General features: G+C 40.7%; 1 protein-coding gene across 1 annotated transcript in view; it reads right to left on the bottom strand.

Annotated features, from left to right (window-relative positions):
• NIPA1 (NIPA magnesium transporter 1) overlaps nt 1-14416 on the bottom strand; it is a 234505-nt gene that overhangs the window by 65789 nt on the left and 154300 nt on the right. Inside the window, exons 2-3 of the mRNA XM_007956734.2 lie at nt 7108-7155; nt 5864-5954 (exon numbers count right to left, since the gene is read on the bottom strand). Coding sequence (XP_007954925.2) covers nt 5864-5954; nt 7108-7155 — 139 coding nt within the window. The remainder of the gene's footprint in view (nt 1-5863; nt 5955-7107; nt 7156-14416) is intronic.

Raw genomic sequence — 14416 nt, 5'->3', positions numbered from 1 at the left:
CCAGTAACCCCCTTTTTTTTTTTTTTTTAATGATTTCAGTTTTGTTCCACATTGTTCTCTCCCTCTATCCTCCTACATAGATCTCTCTCCGAGTGGCTGACAGAGGTAACTGGATACCATTTAGTTCTTCTGGTCTCATAGTCATATAGGATGAGGATCACATGGTGTACCAGTCCCTGAGACTAACTATTTCCATGCATCTTTGGCTTTCTTCATTCTTTACTCTGAATGAGAAGAGACCCATCATTGCATCTAGATGGCTGCTTGCAAGCTTTTAGGATCCCAGTCACTACTCGCCAAAGTAGGATGTGGAAAAATATTTTTGTGTAATATGTTACGCCAATTGAGCTTGAAGTCCCCTGCAATCATAGTCCCAATGCTACTTCTTACTCTGGGTAGCTGGCTGTGGCCTAGAAGTACTACAACCTTGTCCCTTGTCAGATTTACTATATACCTAGAAATTCTTACAGAACATACAAATACACTTGAAGAAACATTGTCTGCCAACCCTATACATAGTTATGGGCACATTCCCCCCTGCAGAGACATACCTAATCATTCAGCCTGTCTACCTGTGGTAATTAAGGTATGTGTCCACTTGTCTTGGCCTGGTTGAGTGGCTGGGCAGCTGGTGGTAGTTATTCCCCATGATGAAACTGGCAATCACTTCCATGGTGGGTAGCTGAGTAGCTGTTTTAGGGATGTGGTCTGCTTCCCATATAATAAGAAGCAGCTTTGGGAATGGTGTCTTGCTTATGGCATGCTTGAACCTTGCATGTAGCCGAGTGGTTGTTCAGCAGGCAGCCATGATCTACTGATCTTGGGATTTTTGATGGAATTAAATCAATGGCCTGCCATGTGGTTTGGTAATATCAGGACTGTGCCTTTTCACTTGTCAACCTTGGGTTTGTCAGGTTCAGCAACCAGAAGCTGCCTGAGTAAAGAGATGCCTCTAGCTTCAGTGGGCCAGGAGCAAGAGGCAGAGCTGAAGCCTAAAGTCAAGGGGTTTTCACCCAGCCCCTAAAGCCTGGCACTTTGAACTCAGATTTCTGGCCTCTAAAACTGTGAGAATAAACTCCTGTTTGTTAAAGCCATCTCATTTGTGGTATATTCTCGTCAGAGCAGCACTAGGTAACCAAAGCACCACTCATCTATCCACTCATACATCAATGTTTGCCATCACTGACAGTGCAGTACTCGATGTGTAAAATGGTTCATCTTTGTTGTCTGTACCTCCCATGCACCTCTCTGTGTCTTCCTCTTCTTCAATGCCACTGTGTTAATCACTCACATTTGGTACATTGCCCTTCTCTTCATCCAAATCAATACTTGTCTCTACCTATCTAGCATTGTTCCCTCCCTTTCCACTCCTACCCCTGGTAACCAACAAAGAAAATTTCCTTCCATATATATAACTTTTCCTTGACTTTTTACAATAATGCACTAATACAGTATTTGTCCTTATTTGATTGACTTATTTCATTCAGCATAATGTCCTCCAAGTTCATCCATGTTATGCAGTGTTTTGTAGATTCTACACTATTCTTTACGGTTGCATAGTATTCCATTGTGTGTATGTACCATAGTTTGGTTATCCATTCTTCTGTTGATGGGCACCTAGTTTGTTTCCATCTTTTAACTATTGTAAATAGTGCTGCAATGAACATGGGTGTGCATGTATCTGTTCTTATCCTGGCTCTCACTTCTTTAGGATATATACCTATATTATTTATTCTTCTTCAGGGAGATTTCCTAATTCTTTAGTTTGGACACTTGTTTCTACTATTTTGTCCTATCTTTCTTTGTTTGTTTGATTTGAAGTTGTCTGTTGTTTCCTAGACATTTTGAAGTTGCTGTCTTTGTTGGTTATGTGCTGATTTGTTTCACCTTAGTTTTATGTTTCACTTTGTTTTAATATATCTGGAAGTGTGGAGCTGATATTCTTCTTTGGTTGTTAGATTGGCTATACATAGCTTTCTCTGTGTTGATGGAGTAACTGGTGGAGATGTGGGTACAGGTCTCTGTCGTGAAGAGGAGGTGAAGCTGGGATGAGCAGGTGTTGTCCACTGTCTGTCATTGATCCTGTGGTGCAGGAGCTACTGGTGTTTCTCATCTTTTGGGTAAGGTGGTCAGTGTCATAGATATGGCTACCTAGTAGAGGATTGGAGCTCTGGTAGCAGAGTGCCTAAGGCATTTGACTGCTAGCCAGAAGGTTGGCAGTTCAAACCCACCAACCACTCCACAGAAGGAAGACTGTAAAATCTACTTCCATAAAGATTTACTGCCTTGGAAACCCAAAGGGGGTTGCTCTGAGTTAGAATCAACTCGATGGCAGTGAGTTTGCTTTCAGTTTTTGGTAGTGGAGTGTTAACATGTTCCACCCATTGGATGAGGCAGGAAATAAAAAGAGAAAAAAAGAAAGCCAAGGACAAGAAGGAGAAATGAAAAAATAATATAAAAATAGATTATAAGAAATAGGGGAAAAGGAAAAAAATATAAGAAAAAGAGAGAAAACAAAAGTGGGGTGTGTGTAAAATGGATGAAAGTTTGGTGAAAATGAAAGAAGATGAGAAGGTGGAGGGGTAAACTGTCAATAGAAAAGAGGGAAAATTGGGGAAGAAACAAGTAGAAAAATGAAGGGAGGAGAAGGTAATTAAGGAGGGATTTTTCTAGTTATGTTCAGTCAGCGGCCCTGGGAGCTGGCTGTTGTGGAAGAATATGCTCCTTCACCGGAGTGCATGTCCACATAGGAGAAAGGAGATTGGCCCAAGAAGTGACCTCCAGGAGAGAAGGCTAAAGCTTACTTTCTGTTGTTAGTGTGAGACAGGTCAGCCAGTGATTCAGGCATGGGAGGACAGCTGCAGGCCCTGGGTCTGTTTGGAAAGGTTTGGTGACAGTGGTGTTCAGCCATCAATCAAAGCCCTGCAGTTCAAACCTGCTAGCAGCCCTGCAGGAGAAAGGACAGCTCTCCTCAACAAAGATCCACAGGTCCTGAAACCCCAGGCCTCAGTTCCACTTTGTGCTTTGTGCTAAAAAGGTTGCTAAGAGTTGGGCTTGGGCCCTGTGTTGTTGTTGTTATTTGCCGTCGAGTCGGCCCCGACTCATAGCGACCCCTCCTTGGGTTTCCGAGGCAGTATCACTACGGAAGTAGGAATGCCCAACCTTCCTTCGGAGGAGTGGCTGGTGGGTTTGAACCGCCAGCCGTCTGGTTAGCAGGCAAGTGTCTTAGCCACTATGCTACCAGAGCTCCTCCTTGGGCCCTGTAGCATGGGTCCAATTTGGGGTTTGGTTTATTTGAGGAAAGCTTTTCTTCCCTGCCCCTTACTCTCTCCTGGACTCTGTGGCATAGATTAAGCTATGGAAAGTCTGATCCATTTCCCAATACAATCTTCTCCCATAGGTACAGCATTTTCTCTCACATGCAAGGCTTTAGCTCACCTTGAAATCCTCCCAATGTGTGTTCTCTGTGTCTTTAACACCTGTTGGTTCCATTAAGTTTTTTTTTCCCCCTCCTTGACCTCTTTTGTGTTTCTAATGCCTTCTCTTCAGCCCAGCCAGCTTTTTTTAAAAAGTTCTCCAGTCATTAAATTTGTTCCTTTCCTATAGTCACTTTATCTTCTCATTCAAAGAAAATAAAAAACACAAACTCACTGCTGTCAAGTTGATTCCACTTATAGTGACCCCTCCTTGGGTTTCCAAAGTGGTATCACTACAGAAGTAGATTGCCCAACCTTCCGTCCCAGGAGTGGTTGGTGGGTTTGAATCACCAACCTTCTATTTAGCAGTCATATGCCTTAGGCACTACGCCACCAGAGCTCCTGTTATTAGATGCTCATAATTCCAGGATCATTATTTGCATCTGTTCCACTGAGTTTCTCAAAACCTCTGTTGAAAGAAGGATCTGGCACTGGTATGTTAATAGAACGCCATATTCCAAAACCCTGATACACTACCTGTTCTATCCATTAGGGTCTTGAAGTCTGTATTATTGTTGAATTGTCTTTGTTTATTTTGTTGGTTTTTTCCTTCACATAGTTTAGACCTCTGTTTTTAGTGTGTATTTGTTTATAATTGTTATGTTTTACTGACAGACTGACCCTTTGCCATTATTAAATTTATCTCTAGTAAAAATTTTTTCTTTAAAAGTGTATTTTGTCAGATGTTAATATATGCATTCCAGATTTCTTATGATTAGTGTTTACATGATACATCTTTTTCCAAATTTTTATTTTCAACCTATTATTGATTGAAGTGTGTTTCCTATAGATAGCTTATAATTGGACCTAATTTTCTTATCTAGTCTGACATTCTCTGCCTTTTGATTGAATTGTTTAGCCCACTGACATTTAGTAATATTATTGATATATCTGAATTTATGTCAATCATTCTTTTTGTTTTCCACATATCTCATGTCTTTTTGTTGCTTTTTATTCCTTGCTAATTAGTTTCTTTGCCATTGATTACATATTTTTTTGTGTAATATTTTAATTCCTTTAATGATTTTTTCACTATTATTTTTTATGAGTCATCTTTCTAGTGGTTGCTCTAAAGCTTACCAAATACATCTTGACTTATCAAAACCTGCCTCAGACCTCAGATTTATAGTAAATTAATTCCATATACAGAAATGTTATTCTTATATAGCTCTATTCCTTCCATTCCCCTTTTTTCTTGTCCTTTGTCATTTTATCTATTGGGAATTTTATATATCTTTTATAAATTTGAAGGAATTCTTTTTCTGAGTTAATTCCAACTCTCACAGACCCTACAGGACAAAATAGAACTGCCCTAAGGCTATAATCTTTGGAATCAGACTGCCACATCCTTCTCTAACAGAGTGGCTGGTGGGTTTGAACCAGCAACCTTTTGGTTAGCAGTGAGTCACTTAACCTCTGCACTACCAGGGCTCCTTTTTTGTAGATAAGCCAACTGTAATAAAGACTCCATTTTGAAGTTTGACCTCAGACAGCCTTCAAGTCTCCACTTCTCCCATTTTCCCTTAGCTCTACCCATCATGGTCTACATTCTTCATTCCTGGAGCCCTGCATCCCTTGTGCCCTCTGTCCCTCTGCATGGGCAGAAATGTTATCATGAAAGCTCAGCCTGAGTGTGGAAACCTACACCTAACCACAATAAAAATTCAAAGTACCCCTTACTCTTATTTCATTCCAAATAAAACCAGAGCCCTTCTCCTTGGGAAATCTATTGTGTTCACTGTACAATAAACTTTATTTCACATCCTTGGTGTCCATGTGTCATTGTCATGTCTTCTATAATTATCTGAGGTGGGACAGGGTATCCAAAAACCAAAACCAAACTCACTGCTCTCAAGTCGATTCCAACTTATAGCAACCCCTCCTTAGGTTTCCAAGGCAGTACCTCTACAGAGGTAGATTGCTCAGTCTTCGTTCTGAGGAGTGGCTGGTGGGTTTGAACTGCCAGCCTTCTGCTTAGCAGTCAAATGCCTTAGGCATTATACCATCAGAGGTCCTGGGACAGGGTGTAAAGACACCCAGATAAAACACCAACTGACAAGTTTTGCTTAGTTGTGTTTCAGAATAACTTGCAAAGGCATTGGGAATTCTCTCTAGTGTCTAGGAAGTATTCCAGAGAAAAGAGTGACTCACTGGTATCCATGAGTAAGATACAATTTGAAATATATTAAAGCAAGTTTCTTAAGAAAAGTGTTAATAATACACAGTAGTAAATTTGAAATGATAAAATTAAATAATGTTTACTAGAATACTGAAAATCTATCTTCAGTTAGAATTTTATCATTGTTAAACAGAAAACATTTTAAAATAAAACTTTTTAATATCTAAATTGTACATTAAATACCAAAAAACAAAATCCCAGTTCTTACCCAAAAGGCACACCAAGGGCACCCAGAGGAGTCACCAGGACAGTAGGGACTGCTGTATAAGCCAAGAAGTTTCCAATCTGGCCAACAGCCACTGTCAAGAGAATCACAAGGTTACCACTTGCAGTCATAGTTATATTTTAGCATTGATCACAGGGTTTAATTAAAGTTTTAAGGCTTTGCCTTAAATAGGTTAATTCTTTACCATTTGTTTAGATTAAACCTGGAGCATGATTAACTTGTTTAACAGTTGAAATGGCAGAAAACAGCATGTCCAGCAGCTTCACTAGGTCAAAGTAGTAAGATGAGTAGTTTTCAGCCATCTATGAAAATTCCCAATCTAACCAACAGTGTTGCAACATAGGAGCATATTTATGCTTTCTCCTTAACACAACATTGGTTTTTTAAGATCAGTCACAGAGCTTCTCACATGCCTTCACAAAGGGTTTCTTCCCTTTCGATGAGCAGGGACTATTCCATGGTAAGCAGCAGGGCCACAGTGACACACTGCTGCACACTCAATGAAAACACAACTGCTTGCACAGGACCACTTTCTTACGTGTGAATAGACTTCACAGAGAGGAGAACATAAAGATGAGTACCTCAATGAAAGAATTCAGTATTTACCAGAAAATCTCTTGCCTGAAAACCAGTATGTGACATATAAATCTCATGATATTTCTGAAATATCTAATGCATTTTTCTGTTATGTATTTACACTTGATTAATGCATTTTTGCATTATACCAACACATGACTGTGACCTGGCCATGAAACGCTCCTTTATAAGGACCAATTCTGTGGAGTAAAAGTTGGTAGCCTGACACATGGAATTTCACCAAATGCCTAATAGCCGAACTACAGACAAGTAAGCCTCCAACTGTCTCTGAAGAAATTTTTAAATCCTTCATTCCAGGAGAGTTTGATCTAGACTAAGTCCAGGGCTTAAAGCAGGCAGTAGGAGCCTCTGCCTCCTCTATGACCTCCTAGCCTATCTTCAACTTACCCTGTTCCATCCTATTCCCTTTCAGCTAGGGGAAAGAAGCTTGGAGGAGACAGAACTGAGACACTCTGCAAGAGGTAGAGGAGGGAGGGCATTGGGGATGGCATACCCGACCCTGGTAAGCTGTAGAATTATACTACATTCCAAAGAATAGGCTCATTCCACCCACCTCCAGCCCTATATAGACAGAATGACTGATCTTAAGAAATTAAAAGAACAAACTCCTCAACCTACAGGGTACTTACTTGCAATTGTACCAGCCCACCATACAATGTCTGTTAAATAGGAAGTACCTATAAAAGAGTGACATAAAAACAGATACACTGTTAGGAAAGTATAAAATAAGATATTTACAAGCCAAATGCTTACAAGAGGCATTTTAAAATGAAAACTGTTTCAGTTACCGAGTGCCACTCTGACGAATATACCACAAATGGGATGGCTTAAACAATTAAGAGTTTATTCTCTTACAGTTCTGAAGGCTAAAAATTCAAGTTCCAGGCTCTAGGGGCTGTGTGAAAGCCCCTTAACCTTGGGCTTCAGCTTTGCCTCTTGCTCCCGGCCCACTGAAGCTAGAGGCATCTCTTCACTCAGGCAGCTATTGTCTGCTGAGGCTAACAAGGCCAAGGTCGACAAATAAAATGGCACAGTCCCAATGTTACCAAACCACATGGCAGACCATTAATTCAAGTCCACTGAAAGTCCCAAGGTTGGCAGACCATGGCATGCTGCTGAACAATGACACAGCTACATGCAAGGTTCAAGCATGCCATAAGCTAGAGACCATTCCCAAAGCTGCTGCTCATATACGAGAAGCAGATCACATACCCAAAGCAGCTACTCAGCTGCTCCAATAGATTTCACCATGGAGTTAATTACCAATCTCACCATGGGGAATAAATATCACCAGCTGCCCAGCCACTCAACCAGGCCCAACCAAGTTGACATACAACTTTATCTACCACAAAAACTAAAATGGAAAAAATGAATTACATACCCTATAAAGAATCTCTAAATTAGTCTAAAAAACAGTATAAGAAACTAGTAACAGTGACTATGTAAAGACATATATATATTTGGCAACTAACAAAGGCCAATACAAACCAACCAATAAAACCATTTATAAATTCATTTTCTTTAGCTCAATAACCCCTTTGGAGATACAAATATTCTTTGAAACAAGGTTTTATGTTGGTCTCAAATGAAAGTTGATCTTTCAAGCCCAAGTCTTGGGCATTTACTGTATCTATTTACATGGTAAGTTTACTATATAGGGCTCAAAGACTACCCTTTTCATAATTTAAACTCCCTCTAATATTCCTCTTTTTTCAGCCATTTGGGCATCACACCTTTACATTCACCCAATGTTTTTCCATCTTACACAATGCTTTCACATGGATTCCCTCAGGCTGTCCTTGGGCAGCAGGCAAGAAGAGATACAAGGAGCAGCCCAGGCCTCCGCATCATATTGGTCCCTCTTCCTGCCCTGTGTGACAGGTACCTGGAGAGAGAGAGAGAGTTTCCTAACCTTTGAAACACATGTTTATTCTTCTTTAGATATGTCAAAATGCTCCTAGTCTGAGAGATTTTATTATGGCAGATTAAAGTACCTACTTTTAATTAGAAAGGAGCTCTAGTGGTATACTGGTTAAGGCATTTGACCACTAACCAAAAAGGTCAGGTTTGAACCCACCAGATATGCCACAGAAGAAAGATGAGGCAGTCTGCTTCTGAATCCCAGTAGGGTCGGTATGAGTTGGAATCAACTCAATGGCAGTGATTTGGGGTTTTTTGGTTCTCAATTGGACATTTTAATTCTCAGTAGTAAAACCTCAGTAATGTAGTAAAATGACCATGAAAGCCAGCCAACTTAATGAAGAAAGGGAAGAGAGACAGATACTACAATACATGCTTAAAAAATGAAATGGGGCCAAAAAATAAATGCAGAGGAATTACAAAGTTACGAGTATTATACCTTTTGGCAACATCACAATAAAAATTGATTTAGGCAATAATCATCACTAAAACAAGTAGATGAAAGTTTGTTGAAGAATAGGATTGTCACATAGTCTAGATAATGTGCCTCCATAAATTATTTATGAATTATAAAGGAGAAAAGTTACCTTTACAATGGAGAAGCCTGGCAGACACCACCTTAACCAAGTGGCCAAAGTTATAATCACCAGCAATGACACAAACTGAAATCATGTGCCTCCTGAAAGGATGCACTGAAAAGGACACAGCATCATATCTGTGATATTCCTGCCAAAATAAATGAGGGAACACAAACAAACCAAGTTGTAAAATAATCCATAAATGAACTGGCCTATATGCACACATGCATGCACTGCTGTCAAGTTGGATCCAACTCATAGCGAACCCTCCTTGGGTTTCTGAGGCAGTATCTCTATGGAAGTAGATTGCCCAACCCTCCTTCCAAGGAGTGGCTGGTGGATTTGAACCACCTGCCTTCTGGTTAGCAGTCAAATGCCTCAGGCACTACTCTTCAAAAATGGCAAGATCATGAAAGACAAAGAAAGGCTGAAGAACTATTCCAAACTAAAGAAAATTAAAGAGGCACAACGACTAACTGCAACACAAGATAACAGGCTGGAAAAAAGGGTGGTTTGAAGGACAGTATTAGGCACTTGACAAAATTTGAATATGGATCTCCATAGATAAAAGATTAACAAAACCCCTTCTCTTTCTGCATAAGAATTTAATCTATGGTTCTCTTTCTGACTCTAGAAAGCTGATAGCCACGTTTATCCAAAAAAAAAAAAAAAAGTCACTGCCAGTGAAGTCGGTGCCAACTCATAGTGACCTGTACTTGGGTTTCTGAGATGGTATCTCTATGGAGATAGATTGCCCAGTCTTTCTTCCAAGGAATGGCTGGTGGGTTTGAAATGCCAACTTTCTGGTTAGCAGTCAAATGCCTTAGGCACTAAGCCACCAGAGCTCCCAGCCATGTTTATAGGTGTTATAAATGATTCAGAAATGGCCTCTGTGTATTGGTCCAAAGTTGTTTACTTTTTCATAGCAAGCTGAGGCCTGTTAGCCCAAAAAAAATCCACTGGCACCAAACTCAAATTTAGACATATCTCACTGTTTTCATGAATAACAAACCAAAAAACCCAACTTACTGCCATCAAGTTGGATCTGATTCATAGTGACCCCTCCTTGGGGTTCCAAGGTCGTGTCTCTACAAAAGTGGATTGCCCAATATTCCTTCTGAGGAGTGGCCAGTGGGTTTGAACCGCTAGCCTTCTGGTTAGCAGTGAATGCCTTACGCAATATGCTACCAGAGCTCAAAGAAACCAATTTTGAGCCATTTGGAGCAAGCCTGATTTAGATAATCTATGAAACTGCAGCCAACATCTGGTAGTCATGTTGTTGTTGCTGTTAGGTGCCATGGAGTCAGTTATAGTGACCCAATGTACAACAGAAAGGAGCTCTGGTGATGCAGTGCCTAAGGCATTTGATGGCTAATCAGAAGGCTAGTGGTTCAAACCCACCAGCCATTCCTCGGAAGGAAGATTGGGCAATCTACTTCTGTAGTGATACTGCCTTGGACACCCAAGGATGGGTTGCAATGAGTCGGATCTGACTCCACAGCAGTGAGTGAGTACAACAGAAGGAAACACGGCCTGGTCCTGTGCCATCCTCCCAATCGCTGCTGTGCTTGAGCCCTTCATCCAAGCTACTATGTCAATCCATTTTGTTGGTCTTCCTCTTTTTCACTGACCCTCTACTTTACCAAGAATGATATGTTTCTTCAGGGACTGGTTCCTTGTGACAACATGATCTAATGTGGTGGTTATGTTTGTATGTCAACTTGGCTGGGCCTGGTTGAGTGGCTGGGCAAGTGGTGGTAGTTATTCCCCATGATGAGACTGGTAATCAGCTCCATGGTGGGATCTACCACAAGCAGCAGAGTAGCTGCCTTTGGGTATGTGGTCTGCTTCCTGTATATAAGAAGAAGCCTTGGGAATGTTCTCTAGTTTATGGCATGCTTGGACCCTGCATGTAGCTGTGTCATTGCTCAGCAGCTTGCTATGCTCTGCCAACCTTGGGATTTATAATGGACTTATGTTAATGGCCTGCTGTGTGGTTTAGTAATATCAGGACTGTGCCTTTTTTACTTGTCAACCTTGGGGCTTCTCAACCTCAGCAGCCAGCAGCTGTCTGAATGAAGAAACACCTTTAGCTCCAGTGGGCCAGGAGCAGAAGGCAGAGCTGGACCCCAAGGTTAAGGGGCTTTCACCCAGCCCCTAGTGTCTGGTACTTCAACTTGAACTTAAAGCCTCCAAATTGTAAGAATAAACTCCTGTTTGTTAAGGCCAGACCATATGTGGTATATTTCTTGTCAGAGTGGCACTAGGTAACCGGAACACCTATGTAAGTGAAAAGAAGTCTATTCATTGTCGCTTCTAAGGAACATTCCATCGGTACTTCCTTCAAGACAGATTTGTCTGTTTTTCTTGCAGTCCATGGTACATTCAATATTCTTCACCGATACCACAATTCAAGTGCATCAACTCTTCTTCAGTCTTCCTTATTCACTGTCCAGCTTTCACCTGAATATGAGGTGGCTGAAAATACTATGGCTTGGGTCAGATGCACCTTAGTCTTCAAAGTCCCGTCTTTGTTCCTTAACACTTTAAAGAGGTGTTTTCCAGAAGATTTGCCCAATGCAATGCATATTTTGACTTCCTGACTGCTGCTTGAAGAATGAAGAAAACCAAGAACACACGGAAACAAATAGTCCGAGGGACTGGTATACCATGCAGTCCTCAGCCTATACGACTATGAGACCAGAAGAACTAGATGGTGCCCAGCTACCACTGTCAACCACTCGGAGGGAGATCAATCTAGGAGATCCTGGATAGAGTGGGAGAACAATGTGGAACAAGATTCAAAATCATTAAAAAACAAAAAAGAGGGACCAAGTTTGCTGGTCTGATAGAGCCTGGTGGAACCACTGAGACTATGGCTCCTAGCTGCCCTTCAGGTCTGGAACTGAACCCACTCCTGTGGCTTCTAGCCAAACAAAAGACAGGCATATGAGCTGAACATTTACATTAGGCAGAAATACTCCTTGGAGAGATCAATCATAGGAGAATAGAAGGGCTGTGTATACACAGGGAGACAGCTCACTGGGCAGGAGTGCATAGGAGGGAAGGATACAGGGATGAGGTAACTATGGGGCAGAAGTGAGAGCAGAGCTGTTGTATTGTGGGAAATTGCAGTCAATATCATGAGACAAAATGTATGTGAGCTGCTGTATGGAAAGTGAATTTACTCTGTAAACTTTCACCCAGATCACAATAAAAAATTAAAAAAAAAAAGTTACTAGTAATAAAGAAGAATATTTGATAATGTTGAGAGGTTGAATCCAGAGGAATACATAGCACATACAAAGTGTGTAACACATAGTAAGTAACACATAGTATGTAACACAAAAACCCCAAAACACATAAAGGAAAAAACTGACAGAATTAAAGGAAGAAAAATGCAATTCAAGAATAATAGAGACTTTCAATAAAAATACTCCACTCTCAATAAAAACCAAACTCACTGCCATGGAGTCGATTCCAACTCATAGTGATGCCTCCTTGGGGTTCTGAGGCAGTATTTCTACAGAAGTAGACTGCCCAGGCTTCCTTCCAAGAAGTGGCTGGTGCATTTGAACCACCAGCCTCTGGTTAGCAGTTAAATGCCTTAGGCACTATGCCACCAGAGCTCCTACTTTCAATAAAGGACAGATAAACTAGGTAGAGTACCCACAAGAAAATAAAAGACTTAAAGAACACTAAACATAAAACAGAAGTAACAGATATGTCTAGAACATTCCACTCAAGAGCAGCAGGATATACATTCTCAGGTGCACAGGGAACATTTTCCAAAATAGATCATAAACTAGGCCATAAAACAAGCATTAATAAATTAAAAACGATTAAAATCATACAAAGCACATTTTCTAACCACAAGAGAACGATACTAGAAATAAACAACAGAAGGAGATAACCCAAGACAGCTCAGTCACATACACCATGCTATACCCCCTACAGCAAAGAACTGAGAAACCAAATGAAAGAGATACAGATGACAAGCTGGGAACCCAGAACAGCAAACAGAAGCATGGATAATTAGATTGTACACCAATAGGAAGAAGAAACTGAATGAAAAAATGAAAAAGGAGATTTAGGGACTGTAAGCAACCTATCACTGACTAAGTGCAGCACAGCCATCTTGAAACAAAGTGAGTAGTGTTCCTGGGTAAGGAACACAGGAAAACAACTTCACAGAATTCCCAATAGAAGACAGAGGTAATGTGTATACAAACTTAGAGTGAAGCAAGGTAAGCAGAACATGAACTAGATCTAAGGAGATAAAGTACAGGAAGGTAGGTGACAGCCCTAGGGATCCAGGTGACCACAGAGCAGACAGGGAGCCAGAAAACAGGAATAAACTACTTACCAGCAGCCATCTCTGGTCATTTGGGCAGGTGGCATTGATGGAGTGGAGGATCCTTGGAGTGGCAGCTAGAGATAGCCTACCTGACTAGGCTCCAGACAGCACTTCCTCCTCACATTTGGTTGGGGCTGGGTCCTGACTGCTGCACTCTGCAGAGGGCACCCCAGTGACCACACCAGAGGCTAGGGGAACATGCTCCATCCTCCTCTTTCCACTTCCCTTCCCAGGACCAGTGGTGATCCCTTCTTGTTCCACAGCCAGAGGATCTGCAGCATGCACTCCTACACTGTTGGACCAGCAACTGGAGACTCATGCCCACTTCAATTGCCCCAGTACCACCATGCCTCCCAGTGCTTGGAAAAGGAACAAAATTGTAGATTCTAGATAGAGTGAGAAAAAATGTGGAACAAAATTCAAAATCATGAAAACTCAAAATCTCAGATAAGGGAAAAAAAAAAGAAACAAACAAACAAAACTCCTGATACATCAAACAAAACAAAAAAATCAGAACAAGATATATAAATAAATAAATACTTTAACATTTTGGAGATAGTAGATAATAACAAATCATTTGAAGAAACAGAATAAGATGCCTCAAATGAGTGAGGAAAATACAGGGGCAGGAAACCTTCCTGAGGAAGAAATGGTAATAGAACTACTTGATAAGGAATTAAAAAGACTTTTTAGGATCCTCAAAGAGCTCAAGAAAAACACAGATAAAAGCTAGAAGAATTGAGAAAACAATATAAGGGGAAAAAAGACATTAGAAGCCATACAAAAACAACAACCAGGAATTCAGAAGATGAACAATTGAGTATCAGAAATAGGTAACTCAATGGAAGGACATAGAACCAGAACTGAATCGATGGAAGAAATAATGAGTGACATAGAGGACAAATCCCAATACTAATCTGCTTCAGAAATGATTAAAAAAGAAAAGGATGAAGAAAAATAAAGACTAAGAATTATGTGCAACACCATCAAGAGGAAGAAATTATACATGATTAATATGTTGCCTGCAAGAGACACATCTTAGACACAAAGGCATAAATAAGTTAAAAATCAAAGGATGTAAAT

Source organism: Orycteropus afer, unplaced genomic scaffold (assembly GCF_000298275.1).
Source record: "Orycteropus afer afer isolate SDZICR_OR568_19922 unplaced genomic scaffold, OryAfe1.0 scaffold00656, whole genome shotgun sequence".
Taxonomy (NCBI): Eukaryota; Metazoa; Chordata; class Mammalia; order Tubulidentata; family Orycteropodidae; genus Orycteropus; species Orycteropus afer.
Note: the sequence above shows the minus strand (reverse complement) of the source record. Positions and strands in the feature narration are given on the sequence as shown.